This window comes from Plectropomus leopardus, chromosome 13, assembly GCF_026936395.1.
Source record: "Plectropomus leopardus strain MGB_pleo_1.0 chromosome 13, ASM2693639v1, whole genome shotgun sequence".
NCBI lineage: Eukaryota > Metazoa > Chordata > Actinopteri > Perciformes > Serranidae > Plectropomus > Plectropomus leopardus.
Window position 1 is genome coordinate 11,763,364 of NC_142188.1, and position 25,402 is coordinate 11,788,765.

General features: G+C 38.8%; 1 protein-coding gene across 6 annotated transcripts in view; it reads right to left on the bottom strand.

Annotated features, from left to right (window-relative positions):
• ccser2a (coiled-coil serine-rich protein 2a) overlaps positions 1-25,402 on the bottom strand; it is a 76,505-nt gene that overhangs the window by 36,018 nt on the left and 15,085 nt on the right. For all 6 annotated transcript variants that reach the window (XM_042501613.2, XM_042501614.2, XM_042501615.2 and 3 more), the window contains 3 exons: positions 19,868-21,369; positions 19,572-19,783; positions 1,256-1,349 (listed from right to left, as the gene is read on the bottom strand). In XM_042501613.2, coding sequence (XP_042357547.2) covers positions 1,256-1,349; positions 19,572-19,783; positions 19,868-21,326 — 1,765 coding nt within the window. In that variant the 5' untranslated portion in view covers positions 21,327-21,369. The remainder of the gene's footprint in view (positions 1-1,255; positions 1,350-19,571; positions 19,784-19,867; positions 21,370-25,402) is intronic.

The following is a 25,402-nucleotide window of genomic DNA, read 5'->3' on the forward strand; positions in this document are numbered from 1 at the left end:
CATTTTCAAGGTTGTAATTTATATCAATGACAGTAAACTAAATAATAGAAAAACCTCTCAGTGTAACAGAATTCAATAGCGACACAATCTACAGCCTCCAATATGACCATAAAGTTGAATCCACACCTCTCTAAAACACTTTCAACAAATGCTGAACATTATGGCTTTAATAAAGGTAGGATTTACTGCAAAGCTGTTGCAGTGTAAAGGGTACCTAATGTACTGTCAACTGTATTTGTGCATGGGTCCTTGTGACTGTGGCTGTCCATGTACTTGTATGTGCACATGGAAGTACACATGCCTTATGTATCATATCAGTTATTTCACGTTATAGTGCTAGTGCATTAAAAGGAAAATTAGCTTCCTAGAATCCATTATGTTTCACGACAGGTGAAGCCAATATCCCTCAACCTTTTGCTCCCTCTCCCATTCTCCTCTCATGTATGTGACACACCATCTGGTTGATCCATAATAATGTTAACACTATTATTATGTAGTAATAATGTGACCTGATTACCTCTGACACCAACAGAGATTTTACTCAGTTCCAAAGAGATTAGCTATTGATCAGGTTTACAAATTGAAAACAGAGATAGATATGATATCAAGATAGGAGTGGGTGATGTTACATGAAATAGTTAGCTATTACACTAATCAAGTCACACCACACTGCTGTTGTCAAGGTAATCAAATAAACTCTGCCCTTGCTAAGCCTGTGTATGTGCACTGTTGAAGTGCTGGTACCATGTGTGCATCTGTTCAACAGAGCCTGACAGTTGCCTAAATGCTGCTCCCAGTAAGCTGCCTACCTGTCACTCAAGGCCAGTTTTGTGGCAGTATTGGAGTCGTAATTAAATAACTCTTCAGCAAGTAAATAATACAAGAATAATAGCACATAATAGACAACAAGGTGTCCATTAAAAAGATTTTTAATGGATGTTGCAGAGGCAACTCTTCACCCAAGGCAAGGCAGGATTCAATTTATTCAAGCCATTATATGCCATAAAAGAATATTGCTGGAAATGGAATGCTCAGACCTTGGTAATGCATTAATTTACAATTATGATCAGAACTGTTTTGCTGGAGGTGTCCACTTATACAAAAATAATGGACAACCTCCAGCCAATGAAAGTGAAGCATTTGCCATGGCCTTAGAATAACCTCACAAATTTAAATCCCGTGTTAGATACACGCAATTTGTATATGTGTGTGTGTGTGTGTGTTTGTGTGTGTGTGTGTATGTGTGTGTGCTGACCATGCAAGCCATCCTCCGGGAGGTCCACATCCAGCATGAGGTCATCATCGTCCAACTCTCCACTTCCTGGAGGGTCAAGGTTGTTCAGGATATCCTGAAAACCACGAAAATCACAGGTACCAATCTCTTCATTGTTAAGGCATTAGATGACATTACAGGCATATTATAGGCACACTGTGAGTGCATTAGAGTCATTATATCATTTTGCCTCCGGGCAGAAAGGTATTTGTTCTGTAAGAATAACTGCTGAGGGGGAAATATCGAGACACCAGGGGCTAAATTTATGTAACTCTATTGATTCAGAGAGAGAAAAAATGCATAATGCACAAAACCACAAACATACAGATGCAGTATTTTCCTGCTATTAATAAAGCCTTGCACGCATATCAATGTCACACATCATTTTGAAATTGTGTGTATGCACATAACCCTAAGTCCCAATCCTCCAATTAGCCAGAAATAAATGTTCAAAAAACTCATGCACTGTTTGTATGTATACCTCCGAAAAGTATTGCACCAGAATTCCAATATACTGTAACCCGGTGTCAGCATGAGCCAGTAGTTTATATATAAACCATGTGATTAGGCATGCTGCAATTGTGATGAATGTGCTCATGTGAGTAAAGAAGGAAGTAGTTTATAGAGCGAAAGTCTAAGGGAAGGGCGTGGTGGATGGGTCAATCACACACAGGACTTTGCCCCAGGAGACCAGTGTTTGTGTCTCATGTAAAACCAGGTGAACTTTGAGTTATTTAAGATATGGTGTCACATTACATTAAATATGTAACTCTGCAGTAAGTACGTAATATGACAATGTACAACTAGGGCTGCCCCTTGAAAGTCGGAAATTATCAGTCAACTGAGATTGCCTCAAGTCGAGCAGTCGTTTTGTTTTTTGCTCGTCAGGCCAGCATGTTGTGCAGTGTACCACTGGGGACAATTTGGTTCCCAGATTTTTTTGCCGAGTGAGTACTCTTGGCTTTCATGCTACTTTTTGTTCTGTGTGATGCTCATCAGTTAAAATCTTTCTAAAAAATCTTTAAGCTTAAAATCTTTAATTTTATCCACATGCCTGAATTGAAAAATGATGTTTTTCTAATACATAAAAAAATTAAAATCTGCCTCTGATATCATAACTGTTCCCTTACTCAACAGCTAAAAATTAACATTTTTATTTCTTTGCTTCTTTTTAGGAGGAAAGAGATCAGACCTTCTGCTTAATAGTGGTACATTTACAACGCATGGCAACTTAATACAACACTCTCTGGCTTTTGTTCGATATTTAGAGTCAGCAAAAGATGTTTGACCCCTTGAAGACCCCTTGTTAGCGCTATTAGCTTGTTTACCGTATTACATTAATGCTGCTGTCACACTGCACATACCAAGGAGCCCAATCAAACTTTAAAACTTGTATGGAAAACAAAACAAATCATTGAATACTCAAATTGATTTGACTGGCATAACTGTCAGTCAGGTACAGCCCTATGCTCGACCATGTTTTAAGTTAAAGGAAAACAGCAATGAAGCTACATTTGTGCATTATTTTTTTATGTTATTTATTTATTCCTTTTTTCATTCACTGTTTTGATTAATTTAGTCATTAATAACAACAATTTATGTAGCACCATCAATTAGTTTTTTTCTGTGATATTGTTTCACATGATTTTCTCTCTCCAACCACTTGCATTATTCCATACATCAAGAGATAACAGATGCAGATAACAGAACAGGCTTCTGGAAAAATATCACTCAATTATGAATGATAATACAGAGCGCTTTGAAAAGCCAAAAAAATGCTTCTCATTACAGCCTTAGAATATATGCAGTTAGTCTGACTGCAGCGCTGCTCTCTACCAAATAATTCAAAGCATACCCAACAGCAAAGGACTGAATCAATAGTTCAAAGCTTTATTTTTCAAGGCAATTTTGTGCTTCATGAAACTAAATTGACAGGGCTTTGACTAAAAGACACAAGCATAAAATTACTCATTATGGGAAATCTCATGTGTTGCACGATAACTGGCTGGTACTCAGTGTTTCAGACTTAATGAAGAGGGAATAATGAAGGAAACAGAATAAACAAAACATACTTATGCAGTCCTCTGAATACTGTCAGCCAGGATGTGGGTGAAATCTTTGTTGTTTGAAATGCCTGTGAACAAATCAACCTGTCTAATCTGTTTTATTCTCCTTCACTTCCTCTGTCCTCAGATTTATGTCTCTCCTCCACCCTGTTGCTTACTTCTCCCTAACCTCAAATCTCCCACCTTCTGAATGTAAGCAATAAATCATGGTACATTTTTAAAAAAAACATCTATTTAACCACAGTGGATTTAGAAGAATGCTTGTTTTTTTAGAAACAGCCTACACTTGCACAGTTCTGGTGAAATGTTAGTGATATCCTGACACCAGAATTGCGACCCTGTGATACAGTACTGAGGTGTAAGTACATTTTTTCCTCTGCTCCAGACATTTTAACTGCTTCTTTTCAGCTGCCTGACAGCTCACCTGTGTGTTTGTTTGTGTGTGTGTGTGTGTGTGTGTGTGTGTGTGTGTGTGTGTGTGTGTGTGTGTGTGTGTGTGTGTGTTAAAAAGACTTGCACCCTCTATACAGTGCACCAGCCACACAACAAAAGCAGCAAAAAAGAAGCAAAAAATCACCAGCTGCGAGTCCTCCATCAGTGTCTCTGCTGTATTTTTCCAGTCACTGTGAGGTGTCTGACAGAACTCTCTGCTCAGTACAAAATCATACACTTAGGCGTGTAAGTGGAAAAACACTATAAAGACTCTACAGGCTAGAGTAGAGAGCTGCAGTGTTAAAATTAAATTATATCAGTTCCGTCTGAGGGATGATACCCAAACGCATCCAGTGCTGACAGCTTCTCAGACTGTTGGTGCATTATTACACATAATTTCATCACACTTGTCTGTAAAATGTGGCAAAACTTTAAATAAGGCACTAAATAAATGTAGTGTGATAAATCACAGAGTTTGAGAACAAATCGTGCCTTTTCAGGGGTTATTTATATGGTTGCAAAGTAATGCATCATCGTCATCACATTACATTTGTCTGTAACAAAGTAATGTAGCTAAATCATCACCGTTCTAAATGCAGTAATCACTTAATAGCTTGTAAGTAAACAATTATGTTGTTGCTGTGTTACAGTCCTGCATTTTCTGAATGATGGGCAGATAGAAAAATAAAATTCTCCTCCAAATATTTCAGTGCACCTGTGGAGAGGCTCGTCAGCCTGGGCTGTCTTGTGCGGACTCCGAGGAGGTAAAGGTTGTCTGACAGACAATTTGAGACTCATGAGGTATAACTGCTGGTTTAGTGATACAGAACATGTCAAAAAAGTTGGACAAGCCAACTATAAAGCCACTCACAGTTCCACCATACAGTTCATATGTCATATAAACATGTTTTCTTTCCTTTTAAGTCTATCATCATCTAATGGTTGTTCGAAGGCCAGTCTTTTTTAATTTTGCCTATTTGATTTATTATTATTATCAGGCAACTTATATTTGTTCCAGGTGTCATTAAGGGTTAACCTGTTTCACATTGTCTTATATGGTGACATCATTTTATTTTGAGGCAGTTGTAGCCTGCTGTAGTGCTATCTTGATTCTCCTGATTGTTTTTGGTTGCTGTTACGTTGCTTTATGTAAGGTGTTAAGTTGCATTGTTTACTTTTTCAGCTAAGTGACAATGCATCGCAGGCAGAGTCGTCACTTTTTTGAGTGACGACCCCAACGCTGATCATAAACGATTGCCAAAAACAGGCAATCTTGTGGGGTAATGCACAAGTTATGGTAGATAGATCTGCATTTGTATAGCATCATTCCAGTCTTCCCACCACTAAAAATGACACATGATGACACATTACATTTCATATTCATCCATTCACACACATCTATACACTGGTAGCCAAGGCGACTATAAAAGGCAGTAATGTGCAACACAGCTAACCACCCACATTCTGGAGTTTGGTATCTCTCCAAGTATACTTCGACATGCCGACTGGAGGAACATAAATTTGAATTGCTGATCATCAAATGACTTTCGGCAGTGTAATATAGTAATGCAATATTGTTTTAAAAAAGTAACAAGTAATGTGCAATTCATTATTTTTGAGTAACTACCCTAACACTGATCATGTTCCCAACTTATTGCAGAATCATCTATATCATTATACCATCATTATTGTGGGAAATGTATTGTGATAGTGTATCGTGAGTTACATTAAAGGTTTGATTGCTTTTTTTTTAACTTACATTCTTTTAACATACTGTGCACATATGTGCCTTGCTTGAGGATCCTTCAACATGTGAGCAGGAGGATCCAAGGACTGCACCACCAACCCACACCATCATCTAAGCTACAGCCAACCTGTACTCTATAAAAGAAGCACCAAATGACCATATTTTTTTCCTTTTTTTCATTCTCATCCTCACAACATTCACAACTTGCTCTGTGTCCTAGCCTTTCATTGACTGTCTTTGTGTCTTAGTGTAGCTTCAGAGGAAATGACATTTCACACAGTCTGAGGTAGTCATTTAGCAGAGCAAACCACACAACAGGAAGGACCTGTACTGAGGTTAATTATTGAAATTGCATAGCAGCAAATGTTAAGTAAGGCTGTGCTCTGTGCTATTTTGCTCTGCTTTTTTGTTCTCTTATTGTGTGACCCTACACTCTAACCTCTTCCATGGAGAGGGAGAGAAAAACAATTCTGCCACACATCAGTCCATCATATTGTTGTGGAGTAAGTCAGTAACTTAAATTCATCCTTTTATGACGAGTGTAAGGACTATTTTGTTTAATAATAAAATCCCAATAACTGCCTGAGTCGTGGACACTCTGATTCATCTGCAAAGTCAATATCTGTTATGAAGCGTTATTTAAATGCATTTGCGGCAACTTGGAGCCAATTAAATTGCAGCTGTTGTGCTTACTCCTGCTGAGAGAATAATGATTTGACTTGTAGGAGTATATGAGTTTGACACATGACATGCTCATGTTCGATTCGTCTAAGACACCCAGGGGTGCTGCATCAATCCAAAGCCTCCAGCATTAACAGCACTCAGAATCATAACAGCGGAGGAAAGGTCTTCCAACTTACCCACTTTCATATCATACACTCTGCTCCCACCGTAACATCAGATGAATTTTCAAACAAACACGGCTGGATCAAACACTGATTAAAACCTTCAAAATCACAAGGAAAGTTTTGAGGCTAAACTTCTCTCTCTTTGACAGTTTGCCCTCAGACAACCTGGGTGTCTGCATGACAGACTTGCAGAGAGAAATAAAAGCTCATTATAGGAACCCTAATTCTTTTCATTGCTTCCTGGAAAGTATCTATTTGGGATATCTGGTAGACATTTGGCTTTCGTGAGCTGAATATGGATTAGCATCATGGCATAGAATCAACCAAAAAGGCAAAGTCAGTAACTCATTTTCAATTCAAACTTCTTCAGAAAAGCTACAAACTTTGGCGTTAGGTAAGGGTGTCAAATCAATAGTACCAGGGAGAAATCTTTAGACTGACTGTACTTGTTCCCCTCAGACGTCTGTCTTTCTTGTCTATTTTGTCTCTCAAGAATTAAGCCATCTTTTCAACCCTTTTTATTAGTTTGCAATGAAATCTCAGTTGAGCTATTCTATCAAAGGGGAGGTCTAGAAAACAGCACAGATATAAAACAGATATTTTTTGCAGGATCATTACTTATTTGAAGGTCAAATACTTTCTAAAATTTCCTAAGAAATACTGAAATACTGCGAGAAAGCTTATGCATTGTCTTCACATAGGAATGGACTCTGTTTGGGGGTGATGTGCTCAGCTGCTGTTGCTGTATGTCTCTTGTGTGACATTAGCACCCCTACTTACCCCTACACTAACAGTGTAATTTGTAATACTCTATATCTTGGGACTCACTGGTGGTTTTGATGGAGGATATGTCCTCTATCCCAGTCATTTTCAGATGCAAATGTAATCCATTTACCCGACTCATTTGCAGCTCTTGAACTAAGACCGTTTTTCAACAAAAAGTCTATTTTCATTGTCTGTCTTAATGAATATAACTATTGTGAGATGTGTGAAATGTAGGATAATCCGGGACAACCACTCTAAAAGCTTTATTGGTCTTATTGGCTTTTACAGGAATAATTAGGTGTCCGCTGTGAGTGTAAGAGAAATTCATGAGTGCTGGGAGTCCAAGCATCCAAATAATGATACCAAACTAGAAAAGAAAATCTTGAAGAAACAAAAAACCAAAAAGATGAATACCAGAAAATCTTTATAAAAAAAGAGAATATCTATTTTTCATATTGAATTCTTTCTCCTTTCAACTTTGGCTAAAATAAGCTTCCTGTCAAGGTGTACTGCAGTAGAGAGAACAGTAAAATAGTATACCACATGCTGTCAAAAATACTGGTACTGGCAAGGTCTCAAAAACTGAAACAAATACTGACCTATTTAGAAAAGCTGGAGGAAAACATGGAGGAAAAAAATACAGCATAACTCATACTCCTTTGGAACAGATTGTGTGTTAAATTTGCCAATTTTCCATTAGTTATTCTGATACCACTACCAACACTGGAGATGCCTATGAAACTGTCTAAAAAGCTGGACCTGGTATCAGCAAGTATGTGAGTCTACGCACCAATCCACAACCTCTAAAACTTGAAAACAGTTTAACATACAAATAAAACGACAGTTTTTCCAAATATCATTTCCTTTCATTGTCAGTCACTGCAAGTTGTGCCTTGCAGCACCTGGCAACTACTGTTTTAGAGTGGTGATGGAAAACTGATTACCAGTAAAGAGCATTATATCAGCTGTAGTAAAATGTCAAATTTCATATTATGTACTTGTACAGGTTTTACAAAGGGTTTAACCTGAGCAACGCCATGTAACAATGATTGCAATCATTTCACATCCATACAGGGTTATAAGGAGACAGCATTTTTTTTTTAATGTAATGGTATCCAATTAGTACTTGGTATCAGCTGAAACGGAAGTTCAAATATCCTAATCAGTATCGGGAAGGACAAAATGGTAAGGGAACTTTTCTATTTAGTACAACATGCTGTAATTTCATGTGTCTTTTAATAAAAGAAAAAAAAACAAGATAGATTAATAAATTATACTTTTTTCTTTCTAAATGTTACAGATAATGACACTCAACATTTGTTTTACAGTAAAAGCTATTCAGGGATGGGAAGATACTAGATTACTGTATACCCCCTGTTCTGCCAGGTAACTTAAAATATAGATCTCATGGAGAAAATGTTTGTGTCTTACTAAAATGTGATAAAGTAAGGGAAATTCAAAATAAGAGCTAGTCTATAATTATAACTGCCTAAAATAATAGTAACGTATCTCTTCAATTGATGTGAATGAAAGTTTTTGTTATAGAATTAAAGTAAAGGGTCATAATTGCCCAAATTGACTTTATTTCACTGAGTGGCCCCAATGTTGCTGCTGGTACTAAAGTTTTAGATTGTATTGTTGTTATGCAAAAAAGTTTGATAACTTCCTCCTTCACATCTGACTAGAAATACCCAGAAAAATATTTATACACATGGCAATATCCTTTCCATTAATGGTTCATTTCTGTTGTGTTATTCTATGCACAGGCAAACATTCAGAGAAAAAAACAGACAATGCCGAGGAGGCAAGCTGAGAGAAATTGTTTTAATGAATGATGGCAGCAGCAGAACTGAGCAAAATAGAGTCGGGTAACCCTCAAATCAGCAGTGTGATTTTCTCCGCTTTATCTTTTTCCTATTTCGTTTAGTGCATAAGATGTGCATATCTTTGAAAAGGGGACAACAGTGTGCCTCCTGTGCCACAGTGTTTATACTTCAGACATAAAACCACACACTGTCAACATTGGAGTCCTGCTGCCTTCAATGCTAAACTAGAAGTCACCTAAGGTGTCTGTGCTGTTTACACACTGCAGTATTTTATAAGATGATAACAGTCTGAAAAGGGTTTGTTTCTTGAGTTTAAGGTGTAGTTACAATTATCAGAAATTTAAGTAGTTCAGTATACAATTAGTAATTTGTTCAGTTTAATTAAAGTCCTGTCCTTTGAGAGAGTGAGTTATTGCAATCTGTATGCTTGATTCAAGATTCAAGAAGGTTTACTGTCATTCCAAAACAGGAAAGTCATGAAAGAGAATGAAACTAGGTACTGAGGTCCCAGTAAGCGACAATAAAATAGTACACTCAAATCTACAACCAGCAGAAACAACAAATAAATACAATGAAATAAAACTATAGTCTCAAAACAGTAGAAATTTAAAGGTGCAAATGCATTATTAAATATAGGTATATATATTCAAGTGTTACTGATATACTATATAGAGTTTTTTTTTTAATTTCCTCATCTATAAATCATGAAATGCATCACAAAATTTTTTTTTAACTGTTTATAGACTAACTGTTTGCCAATAATGTAATCCAAATGATTTCTAAAAAAGCCACTGAAAAACCAAAGCTGTCTAGAAATAGGAGATTGTTGTGCAAAAATCTAAAGAATATTTTCTTTCTTTTTCAATCCCTCTGTATATATTTGGCTGTTAACTAAATTAAACATTCTCTCCAGAAAGATATGGTTACAGGAGTTATACTTTTACACAAGCCTTAGTGACTAAACTGACTAATACAGATACCAAACTACATCCGCCAATTAAATCACCATGCAAATAGAAGTGTGCATCTTCTGTTAACTCACCTAGCTTCACTGAGCTAGATAATGTTACAGCTCAACCGACGAGGATGTAATTAATGTTTACATCTTGTGCTGTGACAAACACGAGCCTCTTCCTACTGCATGGTGATACAGCTGGCGGGTGTAGTTTGGTAGAAAGAACATAGTTCCTACTTGAAACCTCTCACAACAAGGTCTGTGGATTATCTTAAATAACTGGGCCCTGTTTTCTGGAAAAAGTCATTGCTGTTTAGTTTTTCAAATGTTTTTTTTTTTTTTTTTTTTTTGTGCTTTGGACACTACAAGCTGAGTGCCATCTGGTTCAATTATATTCCGGAGAAGGCAGACATATGGCTGACATCTCCGTTTGCCAATTTACACCAAAACTAGATGATAAATAGCACAACCTGTAAGCAGAAAAATACATATTTTTTTTAATTTGGGCTGAACTGCTCCTTTAAGTTGTGGTATAATGCACAATGCTCCATGTATTATGCACTAGAAAGCAAAAACTGAATGAGTATTACTGAGTAATAAATAATTCAATGTGTCACTTTTCCCAGTAATTAATTGTCTGGCGGTAGTGATGCTCGTCTGTTTTGACATAGTTCAAACAGTCTCTAATGACAAACAAGAAAAAGTTAAATCTGCTGTCTTTGTTTCTGTGTTTATTTGCTTCCTTTTAATCATTTAGTAGCAGATTCCAGGATGCTAATCCACAACCTGGATAATTAATTTTTGTAAATCACGTCTAAAATGAAACTTTTGTTTGAAATAATACTGTAAAATATTCAGTGTCATGACTAATCATGTAACTGCAAATAAAATACAGTCAATAAACTGATTATGCTTAATCAGCCAAATCTTGCCAGCGAAAATATTCTGCTTTTATGTTGTCAATCAGCTAACATGTTATTGCCTTTATCTCTCATCGGGGACCAATAAGCAGCCAATTTAAGATTTACAATTTGTGAGGGCCAGTTGAGAGACAAACTGGTTATAAAAGGAAGCTCGGTAATGATCTGTAGGAAAATAATCATCTCGACTGTGGTCGGAAACTAAAGGGACTCATGATGGATAATGATGGAAGCATAGGCTGTAATTTAGGGAATGACTCAGCAGCAGTCATCACAAGCAAAAGCTTGTATCTTGCCTGTGTGAGACAGTCTCTATTGAACACACTGGATGCACCAAAAGAGGTACAGAAAAAACACTGTTTACCTGAAAGGGCCTCTGCAGTCAATTTAAAATCAAGACAAACAAAAGCAGGTAAGCTATAAGCCTCATTAATGCAACAGCATAGCCGGTTCACTGGCAGCATGTTCCATAAATGGCTAAGCACTCTGCAGACAAAAGGCTTAAGCACCTCACTCATTTAACACTAATGAATTGACCTGCCTCAACCTGGCTCCACAAAAGCCTAAAATTAGAGGAAAAATAAATAAACCAGGGATAAGAGGCAGCAGTAACTCTGCAGTTTTGGGGAAGCAAAGGGAGAAACCAAATTATAGAACCAACAGGAGTTTGGTTGGAAAATAGAAAGAGAAAAGTGGGGGTGAGAGAAGGCCAAATGGATATAGCATCCACAGAAGATACAAAAAAATGCATAAGTAAAGAAAATGGCACAAAACCATTCAGTTATCCAACAGCAGAACGGATAAGAAATGACAGAACTGTAAGAGGCAAAAGGGAAACATTCAGGCGTTTTCCAAGCAAGGTTTCATGCTGTGAGGAGGGACACTGTCTGCCAGTAACTGAGCTGTAGTGTAAAGGGAGATTTTTCTTCTAATGAGAGACACTCCAAGACACATGGATAATGAAATCAACAGAACAGTTCTTAAGGAGACAGGACCTCCCAAACCATAAACTTTTACTAAGCTTATTCTTACATTTACTTATCCATTTAAAGAAACAGTGTGAATGATTTAGTGGCCTTCAGCAGCGAGGAATTGTAGATTTCAACCAACTGAAGAATTCCTTCAGTCTTTAATGTTTAGGAGGTTTTTACCAGGAGCAGAATTAGCCGCAGAGGTCTTTACCTCTCCAAAACAGACAGACAAGATGTCCAAAATGGTAAAAATACTAAATAAAGCACTTTAAGACTACAAATCTGTTTCTCCGACACCGTTCCAGTCATTGCAGATGTCCTGCTAGCCCAGCACCTGTTACCGTGCGCTCACTTTTGTTCTCTGATAACTTCAGATGCAGACATTGAGGAGGTTTTAACCAGGGGCAGAACTGTCCCCAGAGGTCTCCTGCTATCCAAAATAAACAGACCCCATGATTTAAACTGATAAAAAAAATTGAAAAGTAGTTTCACGTTTAAAAAAACTGAACGCTGCTTATTGCAGAGGGGCTGCTAACTACAGTAACTGATGAGAAAATATTAACAGCCCTAACTAGAGCCAGTTAGTCATTTGTCCATTCTGGGCTACTGCAATGTAAATAAAAACAGCTGATTCTAAGATGACGAAAACATGACAACTCTTATTTCCAGGTGATTATACACTAAAGAAAACATACTTATTATGTTATATTCCATTTCAGCCAATATATCCCTCTAAATTATACACACTGTTCCTTTAAATTTCTGACTTCATGTAAAAATGAAGCATAGCATTTGACACTACATGTAATGCAATAAAATATAACAACTCTGCATGCAAACTGTTTATGTAGTTGATGATAATGTGGTAGAAATGTGTTGATTCTTGTCATATTGTTGACCTGGTAAATGTTTTATCTTAGGATGACTAGTGTTTGGTAACTCCTTGTGTTGAGAGGTAAATACTGAGAGGAAGGCAAAACATTACCTGTACTTAACAATTAAGCATGGGAATCAAGAAGCTGTTCCAAATTGTCTGATCCATAAGAATTGTTTGCCCCAGAGCTTTTCAGTTCCTTTCATTGACGCCTGCACGTTTTCTGACAGTTGCACACAGCAAAACAATGACATCAAACTTTTGCTCCTATGCTGCTGGAATCTTGCAACAACAAGGAGTCATGGCGAAGAGGAAAAAATAGTCCAAGGAGTGCCTTCCTTTTAAAAATAAAGATGAAAACAAAGCGCTGCTTATAAATCTATAAAGTAATATTGTCACATAAGGTTGGAACACCAACACATGCTGAAACAACTTTCTACACTATATGAGTTTAAATTATAGGAATACCATGTAACTGACACTCTTCGTGCCACTGCTTTCCAAACCGAGCAGCACGTTCGTTACAGAGGGTAAACATCCTGTTAAAATAACATTAGTGCCACACAGGCTGGCTTAGCATATTTTTCTCTGACTAAGTAATCGAAATGAAAACAAATTTTGTAAAAATGTAATTTCATCAACTGTGTTCAGACTCAGAGATAAGTAAACAGTTGCATCGGTGCTGATAACATGTGTTAGCCTACTTTTTTCCCCACATGGAAAATTGATCAGGAATCAACAACTGGATAAACTGAGATCAGACCAAATGGATAATGGCATTGGTGTCAATAAACTGCTAACTCCATCCCTCTGACACAGTTCAAACCCAAATTATACATCATATGCTTACACAGGTCGTATGCATTGTACCGCAGTGTAGCCCACTGCACAGGTGTTGCTATTATTGTGTCCACCCTTATGTAAATAGCAGAAAGCATCTATCTCACTATTTCAGCTTCAGCTCTTCTCCTTATCCTGTGCATTTAAGAAAGCTTGTGAGTTGCCACCCCAAATGAAAGTAATCTGAAATTCTCCAAAATACTTCAACCATTTAAATATAAATTGCGCCCAGATCTCCTGATGCTATTGATGAATTGCGCGGAGGCCCGGGAAACATTAACAGTCACTGAGAGAAGTGGCCCTCCATTTCACAATGCCAATTTTGTAAAGCTGGTACTGTACCGAGCTGCATGGTGCATCATGGGAATGTTATTATCAGCTCAGGTAGCCCACTCCTTGATTTTGCACAGAGGCATAAGAATGCAGATAGAGCCATATATAGCCAGAAAAATACTGGGACACACAAACTAGGAGCACTAGTGAGCACATGCACATGGTAATGTCTAAAGGATGCACAGTGCCTCCAAGTGGACTGAGGACACCACTGCAGTGTGGCAAACTAAGCCTGCTTGGAGCTGAATATCTCATCCATTCTTTCTTACAGAGAAGAAACAAACACACAGTTTTGCTTACATAAATGCTATAAACACTAGCATCTTTTCTAAATAGAAGTTTATTTATCTTTTTTTTTTGCTTAGAGTCACAATTGCAAGCCTTGCCTTTTTTTATACATCATGGGCCTAATTACCCTGCATTTCTTTTTCTCTGGCATCAGATTCAGAACGGGAGGCTTTTCAGACGCTGTAAAGCCTGGCATTTCACTCAGCTGCAAAGAAACTATGATGTACATTGTTTAATGCTTTGTCATCACTAACCACACAGATTAGGATAAATCCAAAGGAATTACAAATCATTTTTTGGATGGAGATAATGCTTTGTCTTTCAGGATTATATTCATGGTTTTCTGTTCATTAAGAGGAAGTATTTACTCTGTGAACAAGGGGGGAATGAATAAGAGAGAGAGCGAGAGACAAACAGATGGAATGAAAATAGGAGGAAAAGGGGTGGGACAGAGAGAGAGCTCAGTGCATCCAATTACAGTAAGTGGGCTCATTTCCTCTAATCAAATAGCTCGGTTAAACATCTCAAAGGCAGATTCCCCATGGAGCTGATCTTCACACATCAACAATCAGTCACTAAGTCTCTCCCATTTTCCTGCTGGTTCTATCCTTTTCCTCTTCACTCCTATTTTCCTCTCTTGCTCCCACTCACACATCAGACCTTCACTTCTCTTACAGCAAGGACTGCCAACATTCCCTTCTTTTTGTTTTCACCTCTCTAAGAGATGCTATTTCTCCTCTCATTAAGGTAATGGGAAGAATTTCTTTCCAAATGTTTCATAGAAAGGTTATACACAAGCTGCATTCATTCATTTCTCCACGGATTTCTAGTGGTGTTGGGTTTCTGTTGCATTGGCCTCAGGCAGAAATGATGGTTGCTACTGAAGTTATAAGCCTCCAGTTAAAATCACAGGGGACACACTTCCTCCAGTTAAACATGAACTAGTAGCCCTGTGGCTGTTTCATCCTGGTAGAGTAGAAAAGGATTGATTTTTTGGCTTTATATCTTTCCAATCACCCACTTTTGGCACAATAATTTCAATTACATGATTGTGTGATGAAATCATGTACAATAATAATAGCCTAATCTTGTGTAGAACTGCAGTCAAATCATGTGGAGAGTATCTTTTACTTTTGAACTGCTTGTTGTCTGATTTGGCACAATCAGTAGAGGATGCTTCTAGGACTGAGGAGGGCACTGCCATCAGGGAGTCCTGTCTGGGTGGGTGTTGCACATCAAGTGACATCAACATGAATGCCAGGATCCAAGGTTTCCCAGCAGAGCACTGCATTGTAATGAGGTGATCAGAGTTATCCAATTCACCTGTCAGTAGTTTTAATGTTTTGGCTGATCAATGTATTTAGGATACATTTTAAAATTATTTTAGTTATTTTTAATTCCCTAAGTGCTTTAGCTTTCTGTTGTTATGTACCAAAGGTTAAGACGAGCAACTTACTTCATTTTCGTTTCTAAGAAAGCTAGAAAATATATATATTTTTATGATCTTGCTTTTATTTTATTTCACCTTTTTCAAACATCGTCATTACTTTTTGATATTTCTTATATTCTTCTTACGTGTCTTTATTTTTATTTATTGCTTGTTTATAGCACTACTTTATTGCGAGTACTATTCTTTTTTATTAACTCTGTTGGATTCTATTGTTGTATTGTTTTTACTAATTGTGTCTCCTATTTTTAAATAATAGTGACATTGATTTATTTGTTTCTCTTGTTCAACACTTTGAGCTTTTTTTCGTTATGAAAAGTGCTACTTAAAAGTTAAGCATAACTATTATTATTATTATTATTATTATCATTATTATTATTATCATTATTATTATTATTATTATTATTATTATTATTATTATTATTATTATTATTATTATTGTTATTATTATTATTATTTTTATTATCTAGAATATTGTGTACACATTTAGTGAAGTACACAGATTTGGGTGGACTGTGCAATGGGGTAATACACAAGCTATGGTCTGAGTTATTGTCTCCCGTCTGCTATTGTGGAAAGTCAGTCACACTTTGCCTTTTCAAAACATCAAACACGTCTACCACATGATGACAGTTCAACTAATCTGCTACACACACACATGCACGTGTACACACACACAAACTTCTTAAGACATGGTGAATGACTCTTAATCAGATACACATGGCTAAAGCACGTGTGCTTGCACTGACAGCACCAAAGAACACATACAGACAGAGCATGCACACACACATACACACACACACACACGGCTGTGTCCTCCTTTTCATGTTGCTTTGGCATGCTCTTTGGATCGATTTTATCATGAGATAAATGTTCAGTGACTTGAAGCTTGTTAAACTCACATGGAAAAAGCCATAAACACACAAAGCATATTATATCATTTCTAATCCAGCTCATTTTAAGCTCTTTACACATTCCTGAGATCAGGTGCTGTGCTTGAGGGATACGGACAGCCAAAGCGAAGGCCAGCGATGCTATTAACACACAGTTGGTGGCCAGGTCAGCATTTCTCTCGGGGAGCAAGAGGCCTTGGCATGAAACCAGCAGCTGGACGAAACCTCCCGACAGTTTTGCTTTCCTTTTCAACCTTGGTTCTGCCCGTTTAATCCCTAATTATAAAAGGAAGGAGGAATCATTTAAAAGTGGAACTGATTACTGAACTAAACTACAGTGTGTGTGTCACGCTGAAAAGGCCTGAAGTTGTAACCAGGAGGCTAGCCTAAAGTGGACAAGTACACTTTATGTGCTTGATAATGGCCTCAAAGTATATTAGCTGAACAAAGTCAATGACCTATTAAGGGAAATTAAACCTGACATAACAAATAAGGCCTGCACTACTTTACATGGCATGTCAAACACTTTGACAGAAGATGTTTAGCCTTTCTAATCACAAACCAAAGAATGACCATTTTTTACAGATAAAAGTACCATAAATGTATATAAAATAGGATAATATTGATATGGGGCATGCAAACATAAGTTTTATCACACCCACAGAAATCATTTAGAGTAAACATATTCAGTCAGTTTACAGTGTGATTAAGTGTAATCTAGGTTTGGCTCCTGAAGCTAACATAAGTACATTATGGTTTTAGAAATGTATATTGCAGGCCTACATTTTGAGTCTTTTGATGCTTAGACTCTCATCTGTAGTATCCATGGAAATGTTACAGGAAGTCAATTTGTATAATGCACATCAGACCACTCTTGCGATGTCACGCCCTTTACATTTATTTCAACCCTCTCCCTTTTTAAAACAACTGTACTCGGAAGTGGATCCACTTACTCACAAAAGCCTATTATTTGCCAACTAGAAATCAGTTTAAGCTGCAACAGCTCAAAGTGTCCTCTGAAGTTTTTAGCCTTAGTAACCGTATCATCGCTAAAGCGTTTTGGCTGCTCTCCACCCTTTTCCCGTTTCTGAAATATGCTACAGAGCAATCTGCCAGTTGACATTAAGTGAAAAGGAGCGAAGAGCATGAGGGGCTTGTTGGCAGATGCTACAACAAGAGTGCTTACTTTCCTATCAGCTTTAATATAAATGACTGAGATGTTATACTTAGAAACATATCAGAGCTGAAACTATTATGTTCACATTACAAGCAAATATGGCCTAAATCCAGTTTTTTTGCTCTCATATGACACAGATGTGATTTTTTTCAGAGCAGTGTGGGCACAGACATACCATTTTTTTCACCAATCAGATTTTCATGGACAAAATTCCAAAACTTTTCCATGGCTTTTCAAGAACCCATAATACGCATGTGATGGTAAACAAACGTCATATATCAACACATATTAAGTTACGTTGACCACTTTAGAAAATAACTTTCCCATTATGTTACATTCCATGAAAGGCTATCCACAAAAGATTACTGTAACAATTTATTTACACATGACAAAATTCCATGGCTTTTCCCAAACTTTAAATGATTTTTTTTTTTTTTTTACTAATTCCATGACTATTCCAGGCCTGAAAAATGTAACAGCGAAATTCCATTACTTTTCTCAGTTTTCCATAACCATGGGAACCCTGAGGGTTTATCGATGTCATACTTCACTGTGCAGGTGCAGATCACTCACCAGTGTCAGAAGGGTCTGTTCAAACTACAGAGTACAGGGACAGTTTTGCCTACATGCTGTGACAGTGTTGTAGTGAGGCGCCTACAGAGATACGGGAATGTAGCCCTGGAAATCCTGAGGTTTGGGAAGAACTGTTCCTCCATGAGACCCTCCACATCACAGCCCTAGCACTCCTGACTCCTCGCACAGCTGCACCCACACCTTTCTCTCCACTGAGCTACCAGGTATAGCCCGTTATTCCAAAAACAAATGCACATTGCCCTAAAAGGCTGTTTCTCTGAGTATACATTACTCACTGCCCCAAAAAGAAGCCAAAGGCTAATTGTTGTTAATATTGACATTATCCAACCTTCCTGCAATGGCAGTTTTCAGGATATAAAGCTTGCACCACTATGTCATTCATTTTTGCTGAAATGCTTATTTTGTAAATGTGTTTTTTGTTGTTCCAATGTGTGTGTGTGTGTGTGTGTGTGTGTGTGTGTGTGTGTGTGTGTGTGACATTATTGGTTGCATGTGAGGAGTTTCGCAGGAGAGATCCGTTCGCACTGATGTCAGATATGGGTCACTTGATGACTGAACAGCCTAGGCAATACGATCGGAGAGGAAATAATGGGAACAGAGCATTAAGCCCTGTAATGTGACTACAGATTTAATCAATTTACTATCAAATAGTCAGTTTAAAGAACAATCAAGCAATATTTATCACTGTAGCTAGTTAATATCAGATATAGTTTGTATTACCTTTTCCCAAAATGTTTTGATTTCTGGGCAGCTCAAAAGACAGTGGAATAATGTGCCTTCTTCTAGGTCACATTTAATACACAGATCAAAATTTTTATTATCAAAGCAATGTAACAGAGAGGGGGTTATATATGTACGCATAATCCAATTTGCATCAACTTAAATTGGGTATTAATAAATATGGGGGCAATTTATTTAGTTTCTTGAACATCACCTACCAAGATATATGGACAAATGAGACCATGAAGTAATGCATTCAAGCAATGCAATATTACTTAACATAACTGCTACCAAAGAATCATATGAGATGTGTGTGTCTTTAATTTTTGTTTTAATCTGTTTAGTTTTCCTGCCTTGGTTGCGTTTTCGTTTATGCAAATTTTGCTTGTATGTGTATTTGTTGTATTACATTTTCCTAAAAAAATACAATAAATATAACTGGGGGGAAAAGAAGTGCAATTGTCATGATTATTTTTTTTCCCCGACAGCTTCAAATACTTTGAACGAAGACCCGATTTTAGGACCAACATTTAGCAAAGGTAATGTTTTTTACATTGTACCCATTTATATTAAAATCATCAAAGTTGGAAACTGAGACTCACCATGCTGTTGAGCTCCGAATCATCATAGCTGTCACATGGATGTGTCCCAGGGCCCCCAAGTGGCTCAAGACCATCCTCATCCCACATGTATGTCCCACCAGAGCTATTGGAGGGTGACATCTCCACAGACGAAGCCTGAAGGACGTCACCTTGCTCTGAAGACAACACCAGTGGTCCCTGGGAGTCCTGCATCGGGCTCTCTTCTTTATGCCCTGAGGAGGATATATACACTGAACAACTGACACAAATGCAACACAAAAACTTTGTTGAATTTCCTTTCAGTTCAGTTATTTTACCTGCCAGATCCATAGTGTCCCAGTCAAGGGTCTCGTTGAGAAAGCTGTGTAGGCGCGTTTGAGTACTGCTGCCAGTTTTTCTGTTGTCAGGCAGGTCCCCATCACTGAACACATCTCCCACACAGTCAAAGTCATCGAGAAACTCCTCACTGGTGTCGCCTCTGTCTAGAGATGAGGCAGAAGATACTGACATGTCCTCCAGAGTCTCTCCTGCTGTCTGGCCAGAGCTCTTTCCAAGCAACCCACTCCCTCCTCCTTTTCCTCCTCCAGAGCTCACATCACTGTCACTGTGTGAGTCCGCTTTGTCAGCCTCAACAGTCTGCTCAGAGTCTGCTGCCATCCCTAACAGCCCTCTGCATTCAGGGGCAGTTGAAGGTCTGATATCCCCCTTGACTCTACCTGGAAAAAGAGGCTTCTGCTGCTTGGCCTGCCCAGATCGAGCAAGTCTGGAAACCAGAGCTCCCCCACTGCTGCCCAGTGATTTGTTAAGCACACAACTGGGGAGCAGAGGCTTCCTCAGAGTGCTGGGAGTAGAGGGTGCTGGAGGGATTGAGAGGGCAGGCAGAGATGAGGCAGCTGAAGGAGTTTTACTGTACTCAAGTCCTTTAAGTCCTCCACTGAGACCTCCTGAACTTCCAAGGCTGCCATTTAGCCCTCCGAGTCCTAAACCCACTCTTCCATTGCTCAGCTGAGGGGGTTTGAGAAAACTACTTCGAGGAGGTCGGAGCTGAGTGTTTGCTAAAGGCTTGGCAAGCTCCACAGCGCGGTTAAAGGAGAAGGAGCGTGTCATAGGCTGGCTGGTGGGCGAGGGAATCTGCTTGAAGTGAGTGAAGCTGTTCGAACGCACCATGTTGTCCACTGTCAAGGTCTTCAGGCTGTCACTGGACTGGGACAGGCTGTCTTGAGAGCTGCTTCTGGGAGAGCTTGAGCCTAACCTTGGTCGCAAAAGGCGGGACTCTGAGCCTGTTCGAGCCGGAATGCTGGAGCCATTATTGCCAATTTTAGGACCACCATTCAGTGGGCTTTGGCCTAGCTTGGTCCCCACTTTGGGGCTCATTTTGACAGATTGCTTGGGGATCGCCTTGGGACTGGAGACAGCCACCATCAAAGCACCTGACCTCCGCATCTTGGGTGTCGCTGGAGCACCATTCTTCGCCTCCTTTGTTAGCAAGGGAAGCTGTGTCTGAGCCTTGTCTTCAACTACATCCCCAGGGCTGGTGGGGGTGGTGGGGCTCAGAGGGGTCGTCCCTTCGTCTCTCTTCCATTTCAGGGAAAAAGGAGAGGTGCGGATTATGCCATTTGGGCGTGTTCCTGGGGGAGTGGTCTTACCGTCCTGGGTAGGGGTGGTTGGCTGTGTAGAACCATTGGACAAGGGGCTAGCGCCACCAGTCGAGGAGCGTCCGCCGAACTTAGGCAGTCTAGATACCATGGCAGACCTGACAGGTGCTTTTTCTTCCATTAGATGCCAAGAAAGGCATGGAGGAACGTGGAATTATACACAACTGGGGAGAGAATACACACAGAAAGACAATACAAGAGATTATTAGATTTAAGTAAATATGATTTCACTTGGGACACTTATAAACAGCCTTGTGTTTTACGTTGAATGGTAAATACAGAACAGTTGTTCGTTTGTTTTTTTTGACAAAAAACTACAACTAAGTCTACTATAACAAGCTCCATAACAGAAAGAAGAAAGTAAATGTAAAGAGGAACACATATAAGCAAATGAAGCCAGACACACAAACACTCACATTTGTGAACAGCCCTTATGTGTAATGGTATAATAAATACCTATAAAGATAAACACTAATAACACTAACGGTAGTCCTGTCCACTGGGCACAGTGGCTGCATGTCTGCCCTTTTAAAAGATCGGTGACTGTGAGGAGCATTAGGGATTAATCTGGCGAGCTTACAGGGTGACTTGAGACTTTGTCACGGCAGGTCTGGCTTGATGTATTCACGAGGTCATGTGAGAGAAACAAAGGCTATATTAATCTCTTTCTTTATAGAACTGATACTCAGCCATAAATTTCAATCACTCTTGGTGAATCTGATGTCTCCTAAAAAACATTACCCTCTGTTATCCATTTTTGGAAAAAATGGATATGATTTAAAATTACTTACACGAAGGTGTTTCTCTGAAAAAAGAAAAAGCTTCTTAAAAAGTTTGTTATGGTCTGTTTAAAACCATGTAATTGTTACATAAAATCTCCTGAAACTTACGGGTGAAAAAAAGGAACAGACAGCACATTCCTAAAGTGAAATTAATAGACTTGTGAACTGTTTTCAAACAGTTTCACACATGACCTGACCTGCAACTGGCACCGGTTTTGGACGATATGGCGCCAACACGCCTGGCCAACAAGAGAATGGGCAAACAGATAGACAACGCCTGGGGGACAAGGGAAAACCAATGCTGGGAAGGTGGCCAGCACACTGTGAGTGGTGAATGGAGGACGTACAGCGTGTAAAGCCAATGGAGGGAGAGCACAGGGCCGTTTCCTGTTACTCATTGTTAAATTCATTCAGTTCCAATCGGCCATGTGACAAGTGTACATGTGTTGGTGGTGCACCTGCGTGTTGCATCCATCTGGCTAGTGCTGGAAGATTATGAATAGGAAAGTTACTGAGATCCAGATGGCTGGTGCAGTTAGCAGAAAGTGATCCATCTGCACGAGGGAGCAAAGCAGTTCCTAAAAACTGTCTGTGGACCGTTGCCCCGACAGAAAATAAATGAATGTTGCATCAAATACTCACAAACACTAATTAAGAAATGCCTGCTGTACTATTGATCCACAGTAGATCAAGCAGTTTCTCCAGTGAGAGTGGATCTTTTGACAAACAGAAGGATATAAAGATATAAAGGCAGATACTGGGGCAATAATCCACTCAACTTCTGAATGGGTGGGGGAGGGGTGTTGTGTTACAATGTGGGTCTCCTATCCTGGAAAAAAAAAAGCGCTGTACCACACTGCCCCACATTCCCATGCACAGACACACGTGTCTACAATCAAAGAGATTCACTCATCACTACGGCCACAGAAGTCTGGCTGTGCCACCATCCTAATCTGCTTAATAAACACACATGGGCACAAACACAAAAAAACTCACAGTTACACACACAAAATCAGGTCAGCATGTGCAGGCAGGGCAACCAAAGCCTCTTTGCCCCGGGGAGGGGGTGGTGACTGTGTGTGTCTATGTGTATTTAATGGGTAGCAATTAGATTAGGGGCTGTCGTCACTGTGAATGGCCCCAGAACCTCTCAAGTTTCATTCATATCCAGCGTGGCAGATCACTACTACAAAGCAGCAAATCCACACGCTGCTGTGGCAAGTGTTTACTCATCTGGGTCATCTCACTCATCACCAGGCCACTGGACGATATCTGTCTGCAGTGCTGGTGTTTTATTTGATGTTTTTTTTTTTACTAATATTTCCATAAAGAAATCTCACATCCACAGCTTCTATTCTTGCCACATTCTAGTTTGTTTTTAGAAATACTGGGCTGCTGCATATATACAGAGGTGCATGCAATGAAAAGTTCTAGTCTAATGTTGAGGTCTCAACTCTGCCCCTTCCTGAGCGTTCTTATTTTTTCTTATTTTGCTGTGTTTGAAGCATTATTAGGCACAGTGTCCTATGAGGTCAGGACTTCACAAAATCATAGCTATGAAAATCCCAGACACAATTCTAAAAAACACAAATATAGTGAGGCAAAACCGAAAACGGACAAAGTGATTTAACCTAGACTACAGACAGTGAAAATCTGAAAGAGCAAGACACACCAACCAATCACAGCAGATTGGGATTTTTCGAGAGGGTGTCTTAAAGAGATAAGCCCTCAAACAGAGTGTTTCAGAGAGAGGCTGATTACAGGTATATTCATGCAGACAATATGAGAAAAATAATGTTTTTTAACATTAGAGTATCCAAACATGTTCAAGTAGAAACCCAAAATACAAGAATGAACCTGAAAATAAGTATAATGTGGGACCTTTAAAGATCCAAGATTTAGAGGGTATATTGGCAAAAATGGAATATTACATGACCTGAAACTAAGAATTGTGGCTCTTTCTTTACCTCAGAAAAAGTCTTTAATATTTGTGTATGGAGTGGCTACTTTTCCACAGAGTCCACCATGTTGTTATACAGTAGCCTAGAACGGACAGACATAACAATGGTTCTAGATAAGGCCATTTGCCCTTTCGCGTTGGCCACTTTGGTTGCTGCTACATGCTTGCCACACAGAAGACGTTTTAAATGGATGCAGCGTTGCAACATTATCAATGGATGCCACTAAATGCTTCTCACAAGACCTTAAACAGCAAATGTCATACCATCTTTCTCACGGCACTTAAGAGCTTCTCTCTATAATGTCTATGTAGCTGTCTATGTTTTGTTGTTGTCCCGTCTCTGTTGATTTTTTTCTGTTTTATGAATGACTTGTCTTGTAATGTGTTTTTGTGTTGCTAAACAAGAGCCTGCTGAAAACCACTTTTAAACAGGTCAGGCCAGTTTTAACTGCAACACTTTTGATGTTACTTTTTATCCTTTTTCTGTATACATTTTTTAAAAATTAAATGAAAAACATCCACACAAGCACTTTGCCCAAATGAACACCTTTTCCCACAAAAATATTACTTGAATCAGTAAATATTTTGACAAAAATTAGAAAGCAAGACAAAGCATCTGATCAAATCTGGTTCTGTTACTCATTATTACAGACACAGTATGGTTGATCCCAAGCCCTGTATTCCTAATACTGCACCACAAATAAACAACAAGATCCTCACTGACTGACACACATTCAGAGGTAGGGCAGTAAACCGTGCAGGCCATCTGTCAAACGCTCATATCTGCAGGCCTGCCCCTCCCCCCAGAGAACAGTACTGTAAATAAATATCCCAGAGCTTCACTAACATCCAGCACAAGGCTTGGACTAGCTCCTTACAATGGCCAGAAATGTGCCTCTTGTGGCTTTGCACTGCATAGGAAACAAAACATAAAACCTTGACAGTGTAAAGGGATGAATAATTTAAAGAACGAAAACTGACGTCCAAGTTATAACCATAATTGCATACAGTGAAAACATAATGTTACAGTGAAAGTAAATTATGTGCACGGCAATAAGAAACCCTCTAACAAGCTTTGTTGATGTTATTTTAACCTGGTTTGACGTCAAGGTCTACAGAGATAGTTTAAATAATTGAGTTCATCTTTGTTTTGTGGTCTAAATTCTTAACTACACTGAGAATTGTTGAAAAGAGTTTTAACTAAAGTCCCAAATCTCAATGCAGAGAGACTGAGGATACAAACAAAAGAAAGGGAAGACAGCAAACGGACAGGGAGTGAAAGGGATTACAAAGAGACAGACAGATACTGTTAAATAGTCAGTATGGGAGAGAAAGTGAGACAAGACTTCAGGCAGACTTTTCCCACAGAGAAATCTTCTGCTAGACCTGCAACTTAGCATCTCAGCAGTAATCGCTGTGTGTGAAATGAGCAGGAAAGTAAGATGACATCTTTTC